General features: G+C 35.5%; 1 protein-coding gene across 3 annotated transcripts in view; it reads right to left on the bottom strand.

Moving 5' to 3' along the window:
• LOC122402061 (fasciclin-3) overlaps nucleotides 1-14,166 on the bottom strand; it is an 858,180-nt gene extending 844,014 nt beyond the window's left edge. For all 3 annotated transcript variants that reach the window (XM_043404572.1, XM_043404573.1, XM_043404574.1), the window contains exon 1: nucleotides 13,862-14,166. In XM_043404572.1, coding sequence (XP_043260507.1) covers nucleotides 13,862-13,946 — 85 coding nt within the window. In that variant the 5' untranslated portion in view covers nucleotides 13,947-14,166. The remainder of the gene's footprint in view (nucleotides 1-13,861) is intronic.
• Between the last annotated feature and the right edge of the window lie 1,119 nt (nucleotides 14,167-15,285).

The raw sequence follows: 15,285 nt of genomic DNA, 5'->3' as shown, positions 1-15,285 counted from the left end.
TGACCACAAGCCCCGAAGTTTGCGAGAACAATAACCGTCGACCCCGTTTCGAGAAAAAGTACATTCCACGGTGATAAGTGTTGCACGCTCGCAGATCCATCATACAGATTTAGAATGGACGGTGAGCTCGGAAAACGTACTTTCCAGCATTACGAGAAGTCAGCTCGAAACCGTCGCTCGTTTCTCTTGGGCTTACACGGTATCGTACGGGAGCCTTGTGAATTCAGAGGGAAGCCCGTTGCTGCCCATAACAGTTACACGGTTTACGCTGGCGTGCAACACGTGCGTGCCTCTATTACGCACATTGCAGCTGGTAACTTGCAAAAATGTCATCGCCAAGTAGCGTGTACAAGATTCAGATAACGATATGTTCACGGATTCGATAGAAGTCTTTTTTTTCTTTGGTACGCATTCTTAATCTACTCTTGCAAACATTCATCTACTTCCAGGTGAAATGCAGTTATTACATATTATGCAGCACATTATAATCAACCGTTAACTTACAAGCAACATAACCCAATTGATAATTTCAAATTTGGATAAAATTAATTTTTTTTCATGACTGATGTTCCTGTTCAAATATACATTACAAGCTGTGGATAAAAAATCTAGTTATAGAATAAATACAAGTCTATTTCTTCTTTGTTATTTTATAAATTAATAATTTTTTTACGGTCCTCTTTAGCTATAGAAACTAGTTATAAATAACAAGCGATAACACCTGTTCAGAGATCGAACATTACCGAAATTTTCCTAATTTAAATTGCAAACTGTAGAAAAAAATACAAATCTATTATTTTTTGAAACAGTGAAATATTTTCTATTGGATTATGTTCCTTGTTAATAGAGTTCCAGACGTTTAATAAAAAAAGTGAGTTACTAATAGTAATATTTGTTCCTTGCACTCGTACAAAAAATTAAAAAACAACGACTGTCTTTTATTACCAAAGAAAAACGACAACTTTAACATAGGTTAAATTTACATTTCACTCAAATTTATACAACAAAGCATTCGTTTTATTCCATTGAAAAAATATCTCGTGATGTTTCGTTATTCTCGTATTTCTCTATTATTTGGAATCTGTTGAATATGTGTAATTGGACCATCATTCTTTCAAGAATAACGTAAATATGAAGCAGACAACAATTGGAACGTGAAATTGTGATTCAAACAGAGACATGGTAAAAATAATAAACAGAAGTATCACTATAGACCACTGTAAAAAAAAAGTACAAAGCAGAAAACTGTTCGTTAAACAAAAGGAAAATTTTTAAATTGATAACTGTTTAATCAATTGCAACGATTGATTCCAATTGTATTTATTCAGAACGTTTTCATACTCTATTGTTTGGGTAATTTTTAGTGATTCGTAAAGATTAGCAACAATTATTTCAAACAAAAAATATTGAAAACAATTAATTTCATTCGTACGTATATATTTGGTCTTTAGACTGGAAAAACATAATTAATGCTCAAATGCATTTTATTTCTGATTATCTTTTGTTTAATTATTGTAGTTAATTATAATAAAAACATATAATAAAGAGAAGTATTTGTTTCCTGAACTTTGTGTATACGAAATGAACAAGTTTTAAACTACAAATTAATCAATCGCGGTTCACCAAAATCCCTACCCATTATTTATATTACACCATTGTTTCTCACACTATGAAATGTACAATTTTGATTATGAATTGCATGTATAACGTTTTTATGAGATTGGGAAATTTACGACGCCACGGATTACCCGATTTTCATTACATTTGAATACAGACGATCTTATCAAGAAGTATGCGAAGTTTCCCCATTCCAAACCGGCTCACATTCGACGGAAAAACGACGTGCATGCCATAAAAAGAAAGCGTACAACGAGAATATATTTGCAATGCAGATTACGTAACCGATATTTATCGCGTTCGATATATTTTCAATATGACGGCTGCGTAAAACAAACACCGTTAAACTCGAACCAGAACAAGCTATCAACGGAAATATTTGATCCCCCGATATGCGACCAATTATGTATTTAATATTCCAATGTATACATATATTGTTTCCCTTAATTCTGATGAGAAATACAACCAGTTTGCGAGAATGAAGAACCAAACGTTTGTAATTATTAGATAAGGGCGTGGAAGAACCCGAGAATGTCAAGTTAAAAATTTGTCTTGATATCAGGTTAAAATATCAAAAGTATATAAAATAAAATTTGTTTCGACAAAAAATAATTTAAAAATTAGAATATAATTCTATGTTAAGGGGTTTGTCAACAATTTTTCTTCGATGAATGAAAACATTGCTTCAATAATAAAAAAATTGTTTGCTTGAAAGTTTACTCCACAGGTAGAAAATGATTAAACTTTTAGCCAAAGTAATTCACAGTTACGGTACCCGAAATTTTGGGAATTCCGATATTGTTATGCAACGCAAGATATTTTCGACCCGACACCCTTAGTAATTACATATTTCTCTTGTGTTTCTTCTTTTTAACGAGACGCGTTCGCGTCACGAGTCGGACGAAAACGATCTCGGTGGCCTGAAGAACGGCGAAAGCGGATTAAAATCCAATTAAAAGAGAGTAACGGAAGCGCGAAAGAAAAATTTGCCAACGGAGTTATCCGATTCTAATAATGTTTACGCGCGTCACCGAGGCAATTGCGAGCGGTTGCGCGCGAGTCGAAAAGATTTTCGAGGCGTCCATAAAATCAAGACAGTGTACCGCGAAAATCCCTGATCAAAAGGAAACTTGGCAAGCTGCCTATGTACGCGCGGCACCGAGCGCAGTTCCCGTCCGCGATTGCATTCGCAACAGGGAAAACTGACTCGGTACGGTTGCGAAAACCATGCTACGCTCATAATTAACTAAGAATTCTTTCGCAGGATTCGCGACAAGCGTAATTGGATCGTTCGAGGAAAAATCATTCACGTGCTACCGGTGCCTCTTCCCTAGAAAAATTTATGATTTGTCCATAATTCTAGTTTCTCCTTTCTCGAGAGATTCTAACATGCCTCGAGAAATTTAGTTTCTAGAAAATTATCATGACACACACGAATATGTTTTTGTATTTCAAAAAGTTTAGATACAAGTAAATGTATAGTTATAATTTGAATTGGTTTCCTTGTTAATATTACTAAAAACAAAAATTAATCTTTACAATAATTTTTACTTTCACAAGAAACCCTTTATATGTATCGAATCATACAATAATGCTTCGACTTGCATCGAAAGCATTTCATTCGATCACAGGTTTTCTTGCGAAATTAAAAATGATAGTGAAAATTAATTTTTGTTCCTGATAATATTTAACAAGGAAAATCAATTCAAATTATAATTATATATTCACTTGTATCCAATGTATCCAAAATACTACGGAACTAAAAGTATTGTACTAAAAAGAGAGTTTGGAATTTACTACAGCAAAAAAGAACTTAGAGTGAACGTCCAAAATGTAGCAGCTGTTTAGAAAAAGTTCCTACACGAGATTCAGTAATTGAACAAAATTCTGAACAGAAAGCGAACGAACACATGAAAATTGTAATCGATATGGAAAGCACCGCGCTACGAATTGATACTGCTGGTCGACTATTCGGTAAACAATACGTGGAAGCTGTAAAAATTTTAAAGGTTTCGCCGTAAACAACTCAGACTGACGGCAACGGAGCTGCGTACAATGAATTCTATTGCGTAACTATCGGAAGGGAAAGTTGCGAGCGTGCGAGCGTTTGGTTCGCGTGCACTTTAGGAGGTTCCTTTCCGTGACCATGTGCTCTTTAGGATCGGGTCAATATCCTACCTCTCGTCTATTTAACCACCTACAATTAACCGCTACGCGTATGTCAGTTGATTCACCGAGATCTGCGTAACATTTGACACCATTAAGTCAGACCAGTGTTCTTTGACCCTCGCCACTGTCAAATTTGATCGAATAAGTAACCAATTTATGTTTCCGTTAGTACGAGTGATTTACTCTTGCGAGCTGGTAATCGCAAGAAAATCGAAAGCTACCGTGTGCTATCCACGGAACTCCTATGCCGGTCGGAATTGAAATTCAACGTTGATTGGAATCGAGTGAAAATGGAATGGAGATTTCGTATATGGAAATCGCACATATTCGATGCAATGTAGAAAGCTAGGCATTTTTTAAACAATTCACACAAGATGACTCATACAATTTGATTGGATAATACCTCTTACGATTAACAATAGAAGAAAGTTGCAGGGAATGAATTGAACTGTGATGTCTAACTTCCGACGATGTTAATTTTTCTGTGAACTGTATTGTTTGTTAGAATTCAATTATACGTTTTTGTTTACATAAATCAATTCTCCACGTTATTTTACGTATAAAAGATATCATGTAAGATGTTAGAAAAACGAATACCTTTCAAAGTATTTCAAATTTTTCAAGCACCTATTTTGTACGATGATTTAACGTTTACGAACATGTGATTGTGAAACGCTTCAGCATCTAGAATAAAGAATATGTGTAAATTGAAAACTGAAATCTTTTGTAAGAAGCGACATATTTCACATTTGCAAAAAAATTATGTTATAGGAAGTATAGGGAATAAGTTTTATTTACAATATCGTAACAATGTATGTCATTCGACAAGAAGTAAGTCTCTAAACGAAAGAATTATTTAATTGAAAATATACTATAACTGGCCGGATATTTTTACGGAACTCGTTTTGCAGTAACATCTTGAAATATTTTTTATATACTCACATTAAGTATTAACAAATTGCTCCATTTCTTTTTATAAACTAATAAATATTTATTTGAAGCATGTTTTTGATTAACGTTTACTTTTTGAACTTGTAATTTTACAAAAATTTTGCCTAATACTTAGGGTAGCAAGTCATTTTTGAAGATGGCCAGATGTAGAATAACGTCTCTAAATCCTCGATCCATAGAAAGATCCTCTGTTAACTATTAAATTTGATTTTTCAACTAACTATTAACGCGCAGTAACTTTTATAGTATGCGTAGCGTGTTGCTTGATCGATCTTTCGCAATGAACTTTTCTGCGTGAATCATCATTTTAGCGCGTCAGCGGTCTCCCTTCGTTTCGACCAAGGCATATTGACGGTGAAATCGTCAACCGCGGTACGTTGACCCAGCAACACCGAGTACAGAAGTAATAAATATCGCCGTGAATCTCGATTTTCATTAATTATGCGTGGTTGCACACTGTCCGACATGTTGGTATGTATTTTCATGGCAGTTAAACGGGCTAGTCGCTTCAGAAAACGCTCAACCGCGGATCTCGCTGTATAAAATACGCTATATCTGTCCACACACACACACGATCCGCTAAGTATGCATATGCATGCTTAGGTGCACGCAATGGCGTGTACTTACATGGACGCGTACGTCGGTCGTACATGTCGCCTAAACAGTGCGCTCGTATAAACTATAAATGCCTTTATTATGTCGCTATCGTACGCGACTATCGTTCGAATGATGGCATTTGTCGCGATATGTATGTACATGTGCCTACGTAAATGCACGTAACGACAGCTGCGTAATTGTATCAAAGATGAGTTTATTGGCGTCGAATCATCGCAGTAACTTAATTTATCCAATCGCATGCAATGCAGTTTAAATCCTGCTTCGAACGATTATTTCCATATTTTGTTCGTTCACTTCTATATCTATTCTATTTCTTTACTGTATTTATGGAAAATTAACATTTTACATACAGGACAAAATAATGTATATTAGTTCCGAATTACACATTAGACTGACCTATCCTCATACATTGTAATAAAATAGATACTAATAATAAAACACGTAATAGAAATATTTTACGGTGTTTTACCAAACATTGCCCACCGTGCCACGTGGTTCATGTTTTGGAAAAGTTAAGAATAACCTCCTACAGAAAAACGTTAACAATACATTATAACATTATAATGAATTAATTAACTCCTCAGGTACGAAATTGATTGTCCTATTTTAGTCCCATCGACCGTGCTCCATACAATGTAGGTCACAGTTAGTTTAATTATGTTATATTTCAATTACGTAATTTAATTCCAACGTATTTCAATTACATCTTATTTATAATTAATGTGTTTTAATGAAATTCTATTTGTAAATATACTTTCGTTGCAATTACGAATTATAATGTAGTCCAATCATATTGTAATTATAATTCCTGGAGCAATTTAATTGTAATTCTGTACAATTCTGCCGTAGGATTTTCTTAATTCGTATCTCAAAACACACTCCCCAGTGCACTAAAACACTTATGACCTTTAAAAAACACTAAAACACTATGACGTTTAATATTAATAATGATATTTATAAGTATTTACTATTCAAGTTTTTAATGCTTTTTTATGTTTGAAAAATATATTGCTCTGTTTTTGTCACTCACATATTTTTGTCTAACTAACATTATTAAAAAATACAAATAAACATTATACTAATTTACTACATAGTAACTTGTCAATTATTTTCTCCTATTAATTTCTGCAAATGAATGTATCTATACGACGCATTGGAGCCCGAATTTAAAGACAGGAAACTAGAGTACGAATGTGTGGAGGTCGACAATGTTGTAGATACACAAATTTTTGGGTCTGCCCAAAATGCCCAATGAAAAATCAATTTCAGCCGATAGGACAATAAACTACCCAGTTCACTCCAAACCTAAGGGGTCGAACAATTCCTTTTCGCTAATCGAATTTGATTGAACAAAAAAATTAAATTGTACTCGCACATTCTAATCCAGGACTAACGAACTCTAAAGAGTTATTAAAACTACAGAATTTATAAGCATAAAAGAACATTGAAATCTGTTTTCAAACCCTTCGCAGACGAGAACAATAGAGTTCTAAACACCAAAATGCTTAGAGCTTCCAGTTCCCTCCTGGAACGGTGTCTCACATAATAATACATATACATAAGAAGGGGCGCCATAACCCTCACGTTTTAATTATGTGAGTCCGACGAAGCTACGGGTTCCTGTCAAGGGTAAGGAAAAGAAAAGGCTCAACGTGGCAAGAGACTGCCTTGGTTGAACGTAATTTGAGGAGTTTAGGCAGCGGAGGAGGACCGAAAATAGGCACCGAAACCTGTTCCAGGGAGAACCTGTTGGTCGTCATAGGCGTATATATAGTTCTACTCGCGGCGACGTGAAGCTGAGCGTGTGTGAGCCTGGCACGCACGTGTGTACACGCGAACGGAGAACGCACCTGCCACGTAACTTTTCCTCACGGGGCGTTTCACCTTCTTTCTACCGCATCCAAATGACTCGAGAGGCCAATACGACCGCTGCTCTTTACGGCTGTTTCGACCCTTCGACATGGGTCGACGGCAACCAACGATGATGCCTTTGGCCCATGAAAGCCTTTGTTAGGTCTGAGAACACGATCCGTCCAAGGAGAACCATGTCAACGACCCAAAGAGTAGGTCGCGTAATTGTGACGAAACGTTACGTGCCTTTACGCAAGCCTCGTTTAATTCGTGTGCCATCGAACTGCCGACCACTTATGCAAATACAGTCAGCGTAACGGCGTAAGAATACAGAATGCGGTTGCAATAGGTGCACGGAACCGATCGAAGAGAATAGACGATTTCAACGGGGAAACTACGTAAAGCTGGAAATGGAAATAGTCTTTAAAATGTGAGGCTCTTCGGATATACTTCGAGAATGATAATGGGAAGTTATTACAAGCCTGATAGTTAAGCGAGGCAAGGTATTTAGCGGCTCATCGTATTACGTATTGCTAAGATAAAACGTAAAGCCCGTACTCCGTGTTGTATTAGTAAGAGATGAATCATTTTACGTGGAAGCACAGACTTTCCAAAAAGCTCATCGCTCACTGTCAGTTCTTGTACTGTTTGTAATCATTACCGACATTAATTATGAAATTCTATGTTGTAGTATTACTTCTTATCTCTCGATGTTATAATTCAAAGTTTGATCGTCCGATGACTGAAAAGAGCAACGACGTTATGAACGAAAATTTACTGAACTACCAACGAACCGTATACCATTTTCGCTTAATTTAGTCTGAACATATAAAGAATGAATACTAAGTGATGAAATATTTATGAAATATGTAAAACTAACTGACGTGCAATGTCTATATATCAGAAATTACATGTGGCGTAAGCGTACAAGCACGAACTCGCATTATGCAGAGCCTTTCTAGTTGCATCAGGAGTGTAGCAATTAGATTGTCACTCTGTTACATATTACATGACATAATCCACGTTCTTCAAAAACAAATTTCATTAGGTAGCAGCATACCGTTCGTTCCAATGCTCATAATCAATTAAGTCAGCAAGCTCGAAAGCTCTTGCTTGGTTTTTCACTGCTACCTTTGACGCTTAATGCTCGTATCAACTAAATAGAATTTCTATAGTGAACTTAAATGTCGGTTTATCGAGACCTTGAATAGTACAATCATGTTTTACAATTCCTTATTGACGTATCGATAGTGATAATGTTACGTTCTATTTTCAATGTACGATACGTCTGAGATTAAACGATATTCTTTTCTAAGCATTAATAATCACACGAACTCTATAATATTTATCATAAACGAAAATTAAATTTCTTATCCATTAAAAATGTCACGTGAAAACACATATCACTTTAAATTTAGTTAGTTCAAGGTGAATAGACTTTTGCACAGTTTGGAAAAATTGTTAAAGTATAATTTCACGTCAAAGGGCAGACTGTAACAATTCGGTCCGAACTTAATCTCCAATTAAAACTTTGCTATTCAAAATGAAAATTCGAAATAAAAGAAATTTCATCATACGTGCTTTCATTTATTGGAAGATTATTAAATTTTAATACCGTACCGCGTACGAGAATGTCTCTTTTTGTGAGAATTCGCAGTACGATTGCCGAGATAAAATCTTCTCCTTTTAACTCGGTAATTTTCGACCGAATAGCCCGGAGGATTGATGGGGTCTCTGACCGACCGTAGGTCGTACATTAACCACCTCTACTATTGGTATGCGTGGGCTGTGAAACTGGATTATCTAGACCCTGAAGCGACCTGCATATAGCTTGCGTATTCTGTGCAAAAGACAAATGCCCGAGACTCTTATCCTTGGTCAGATGACTCGCGGCCATCGATCAACGCTGACTCACCGAATCTTTAGAATCAATATTACGCTCTCGTAAAAGGATATGGTCGTACATAATTGCAACGTAACTTCTTTGATGCTGAGTAAGACTTGTTTAATTGAACCCATGCTCGATCATTCCAGTTACATTACGACAAATATTATTTAAATAACTATTTTCAATTTAATATTAATGTCTCGGGAAATCATACTATTCGAATAATATTTCACGAAAATCGAACTACAAAGTGTACAATTTTAAATGATGCTACGTATTGTATATTAAATAAAGAGATATCCCTATTGAATATTTAGCTCGAATCTTGATGAAATTTTTAAAATGCAGCGTACCCTGTATAATTAGACCACCAATTTATCGAATCGATTATTTATTTAGGTGAAATTTCGATGAACACAATAATTGTAACAGTATTCGTAGAACTTTATGTAATTGGGTCAAATATTTTTCACCCAATGTGTACCAGTCGATCGAAATCCACTGTATTTGAAACTGGTGACCGAATTATTTAAACCAATATCCGATACGATTAACGCTGCATTGAGAAAATTTTATAGAAGTTCCTGATCATGGTATTTTAATAAGGAGATATCTAATATTCTAATATTTATAAAACCACACAACGTTCACCAGAAACAATTTTTGTTAAAGTTATTATTTACAGAATGATCGGAGTGTTCGAGTTATATGCTTTAATCTATACAAATTACCAACAAATAATTTCTTTTTCGAAAGATACAATAAAGTTCATGCTGTTCAGTTCCAAAGACAGTGTAAGCTTGTCAAATACAACATTAATTTATTTTTCTATAAAATTTCATCACTTATTCAGTTTTTCTTCAAAAGAAAATCTTTTAAAAATATTAAAAGTCCGTAATATTCATTATGACACGAGATTAGCTTTACTCAACACTCAGCCACGAATTTTGAAGCTAGTTGCTCCGGTACGAGTACAATCAGCGGATTGCATTAATTGGTATCGTGGAATATTTTTACATTTCTGTAACTAACTTAATATAGAGCTGCTTTATTTTGCGTAATTAACTACGTAAAATAAAGATTATTATACTAAAAAAGTTGCTGCTTTTAATTTTTCAATAGTATATATTGAGAAATTAAAATTTTCGACACTAGTTACGTTTTGAGAATATACGATATCGGTTATAGGTTATTATAAAAGGAAATTGCAACTCGAGAAAGGCTGGGTGAAACTGGATTAAAAGATTACTTTGATCGAACATCAAAAATGCAGAGAAAAGACCACCCATCGAATTAGTTTTTCTAATAAATTGTTTAATCCTAACGAATCAAGTTCCTATAGAATCTGCAATGCTTATGATTTCCATCGTTTGTGTCAAGACCTATCTTTAGCGTTTTTGATTGCATCATTTGCATCGACCTTTCTTTACAGCTCAAGGTAAGCACGAGTTAAGTCCGAGTCGCATAGAGGGAAAGGCATTTCGTGTAAATGTGACCTTAAACTTTCCGTGTACGCGAGGCGTATCCCTAGCCGTGTTCTACGGTGGCTTGCACGTGAGCAAGATTATAATTCTCCGTACAAGAATTTTCACCTTGACTCTTCTCGCGCGTCAAGTATTTAATTTTCCAAATGTTTTCACCCTGTGAAATAATATTTCACAAATCGTTCGATTTTCTACACAAACACTTCGTTGCGTGAAACTTTAGTCATAATACTGCGCCCTCGCATCGATAATGAAGTTTATCGAGAGTAATTATGATATAACGGTGTACTAATTAGTACACGAGTTTCACCGTGCTCGGTGCTTTTATTACGTTATATTTACTAACATTTAATTACAACTTCTTTGCGTTTATCGGTGCATGGTACAAGAGTGGAAGCAGCGTACAAGCAATAATTACGTAAAAGTTCGTTAAGGTAAAGAATAAAAAGAAACGTACAAAGTTATCATCGTTGGTCAGTAATGTCAACATCATCTTTTTATGTCATTTTACTTGAAATGTATAAGAAGAAACTGTCAAGAGAGTTGGTGTAGCAGGCAATGATTTGAATCGTTTTATTGCAGCGAATAGCAAAACCTGATGGTTGCTCGATGCAGAGTATTATTCATAACTCAGATCGATAAATATCAAACAGACCGCTTTGTTTCATACCTACTTCCAAGGAAAGTAACCGTTTCGTTTTACTTTGTACCGACGATGGGAAAAGTAATACAACGTCAGGAAAGAGAAAGAAGGACGTCTGTTTTACATGGTAATCGAATTCAAACAGGATACTACCCAGCCACTGCAAAATTTATAAACCATCGAGGGAAAATATTCTGACCCTGAATGCTATTCCCAAACTAGGGTAACAAACTTTTCTACAGCAATAAATTTTCTATGTGAAAATATATTATTATTTATGAAATCTCGTCAGACACAGAATTCTCAAAAAGTTGCTTAAAAGTTTCCGTGGTCGATCAACTTTACGAAGTTGCTAATAACAGCTCATGAATTAATATTTGATAAGAAGATTCGCAAGTTTCATCGACGTGTCACATATTACGCACATAAATATGTACCTATCGATCGAAGATGAGAAAGACACGAATGATTGAAGAAGCATGGTCATCTATGAGCCACGGTTTACCAAAAACAAAACTTTTATATGATCCCGGTGCATTCTCTAATTCAATAGAGAAGTAAAATCGAAGAAAAAGTATACGTGGATTCATCGTAATTCAAGCTTTCGTACAATTTAATATAACAATTTATCTTTTTGACTTTCTTTCACGGTTTTTCTGAAAACCCGTTGTCTTATAATTGACGAGTTTCACTCGCGACGCGCAGTAGTCTTCTATCTTACTGTCATCCATGCTCAATCTCTGCTGATATAATTTAATGAATTCTTACTTTTCCGACAGTTGTCCTTTTCATATCTTATCATACAATTAGAAAGAATTAAATTCTGTAAAGCTTCGTAGATATTAGATGACCCGTGAATAATGTCTCGGCCAAAAAAAGCTTAGATATGTTGGAGTATATTCAAAGAGAAAAATGATATCTAATGCCGCGGTAATCTTAAATGATAGCAAATACAATGATTTACTTTCTTAACCTTTAATGAATACTATGGGTGAAAATTCAATCGAGAGAAATTTTGTTTCTTCGTTGTGATGTAACAAATTTACATACATTGTTGCCTGTGCACGATTGTTCTTTCCGTTTCAGCACTAATAATAGCGAACTGTTCTTCTGTGACTGCTATATTGCACTATTAAACAATAATATTGTAATTGAGGTGTGTGGGTGAAAATTCATCCATTAGTGTAACAGTAAAGTATCGTACCAGTTAAGGGTTAAAAAGTATAAATCGATCATTTTTGGATTACAATGTATACATTGTGTCACATTGTATCCACAATGAATGTTTACAAAATTTAAAAACAAAGTGAATTTTGCATTCAAAAGTTTTAAAAGTTCTTTGTCGCAATTATATCAAATTCAAGCCTATAGTAAAAGCTAAGTTGAATCGGTTTGCAAACGTTTCTCATTGATCACTACGCTCAGTTATTTCTAAATCGTAAGACAACGGGTTGAATTTCACAGAAGACGTGACGTTTTAAAGTTCTAATAAAAAGCAACAAACTATAACACCGTGCCATTGTTGCTCGTTGTACGGATTGACAGTACAAATCATAAAATTCTATAATTGCATAATAATAAAAAAAAAGAAATCAACGAAAATATAATTATCAGGGGAAAAGGAAAAAATCATGTTATCACGAACGCAGAAAGTGGAATATCGCGATGATAAATTTCCCACTATCACAACATAATTCACAAGGGACGTTTCCCTTAGGTGCGCTCGATAACTTTTTTGAATTTCCAATTTCCAAATCGTATCTATTCGAGAACGTAATTCTAGAGATAAGCTATCAGCTACGGATGTGTTAAAGTAAGGTTAAGACAACGCGCTACTTAAACGCTTTCCAAGAAAACTGTTTACACGAAGGGAACTATTTCCACGAATTGTCGACCCTTTAAACCGTTTGGGTTGTACAATTTTCATTCACGTTTGCTTCACGGTTAAATATGACCGTGATGCCGGGTATTCAACGCTTGACCTTAGCAATGATCGGACGAATTACCACGCCAGTCGTCGTCTCGCATGACGAGAAACCAAGGAACGCGTAAAGGTTACCGTTGTAGTTTCCCAGCAATAAATTCACTACTCAGAGTCAGCTGTAATTCGTTTGATCATTCCTGTAGTGCGGCGCGATGAAACTTAGTCGCAGTCTGGCACCAGTCTGTCTCGCTAACTAATCGAGCATGATTTCAACCTAGAATTGGCCACGTTCACGACCAGTCAAATCGTCGTTAGCGCTATCCGCATCTACATTTCGATCAGTCATAATTTTCATCGGCGAGTACGTGTTTCACCGAATAGTTTAAAACTAGAACGATCCGATACGAGTTCTCGCGAACAACGCAAAAGTTACACTATTGCATTCGATTGCATAAAACGCGTTTAACGAATGTATATTTTCGATGTATTCAATTCCCGTCGCTTAAACCACCATTTTAAAACGAGAATTCGAAACCTTCGTTAAATCGATCGAACGCATCGATTACGAAGGTACGTTGTGCGAAGAAATATTACGCGCGCATAGCTAACCTCAAATGCGGCGTTCGTGACGCGTTATTAATGTTATTATATTCCAAAGAGTTGCGTCGAACGATACATATGTGAAAAGGAAAGTACTGATGTTACTTCTGTCGCACCTTTAACAGCCGTAGAACACAACAAGCCGATGAGGCAGACCCAGGCGATCGTCATCTTGAAGTGGCTCATCGTTTTCATGCACATCACAAAAAAAACGCACTGTCTAACTTCCTTTGTAGCGAAGAAACTGCCCGGTGTCGATCGCGCGTTACAATCGGACGGAGCACAAAACTCAACGATAAAACTGACGTGAGTACGATCAGCGTAAAACACGAGGACAAAACGAGGTAGAAACGAGAGATGTGCGACGTCAATTCGAATACAAGTGTCCCGACTCGACACGAGTGCCAACCAGATAGCTCGGCGCGCGAAGACCGTCTGCCGCGCGCTTTGCTTTCGGCCCGCTTCGTGAGACATCGGCAAGAGCCGAGATCGTCCGAACGCTCCGATCCCCCGATAGCGCTGTTTGATATCGTCCACCGTTGTACCTACTTTCATACCTAACCTGCACGTACAACACACGCACTTTACCGTATACTTTATTATGTGTTTATTTCGTCGTCTACGCGGTCGCATCTACGCTTTTCTACTCTGCGAATAGATTGACAAAGACGAACGTACGTATATTTTCTACACGATGTCTTCTTTTCCAGCGGAATGATTCAATCTTAGCATCGAATCACTTGTACAACAGTTGATGTCTATTATGATGTAGCTTCCGGTGCATTCTGGATATGCTTTCTCTATTAACGGTATCTCGTCTGTGAGAGGTTAAATTAAACAGGTTTTAGTACTTCGTAAATAATTCTCCTACATTTTACGGTGATGTTCATACAGTGAGTCACAGCCAAAATCGTACACCACATATGAAAATATGTTTCATTCGAAAAAAGAAGTTTAGTAATGATTTGGAAAAAAATAAGGCAGACATATTATTGTAAATGTATCAGTATTTATTGTGTAATAATGACAAAAGAAATGAATATTGCTTAACATAAAAAAAATTAAGTTACTATAATACGTTGCAGAAAACATCTCACAGCTAAAATCGTACACATTAAGAATATTGTTTTATATTTAAATTATATTAAAAATTAGTACTTTGTAGAGTATCCTCGGCTGCATTCTACGACATGTAACTTTTTCAGCATTGATTTTACTAAGTTTTGTGTAAAATCGGATTCAATTTTTCTCCATTCTTTTTGCAATGCCTTGTTTAAATCATTTTCATTAGAAATCATATGTTTTTTATTCCTTACTTGTAATTCATGCACAATATTATCAATTACGTTTAGATCGGGTGAATGAGAAGGTGTATTGATAACTTTCGGGCAGTTACAAAATAGCCACATTTTGGCAATATGCGACATATGTTTTGGGTTTTATTATCACTATAAAATTTAAAACAATTCAAAATTCCTAATTTTTCGGCACTGCTTGTTAAATTCTTTTTTAAAATATTCAAATAATCAAATTTGTCCAT

Source organism: Colletes gigas, unplaced genomic scaffold (genome assembly GCF_013123115.1).
Source record: "Colletes gigas isolate AHSC1104 unplaced genomic scaffold, ASM1312311v1 Colletes_gigas_Sc00032, whole genome shotgun sequence".
In the NCBI taxonomy this organism is placed as follows: Eukaryota; Metazoa; Arthropoda; class Insecta; order Hymenoptera; family Colletidae; genus Colletes; species Colletes gigas.
The sequence above is the reverse complement of the archived record's forward strand: the minus strand, read 5'-3'. Positions and strand labels throughout refer to the sequence as shown.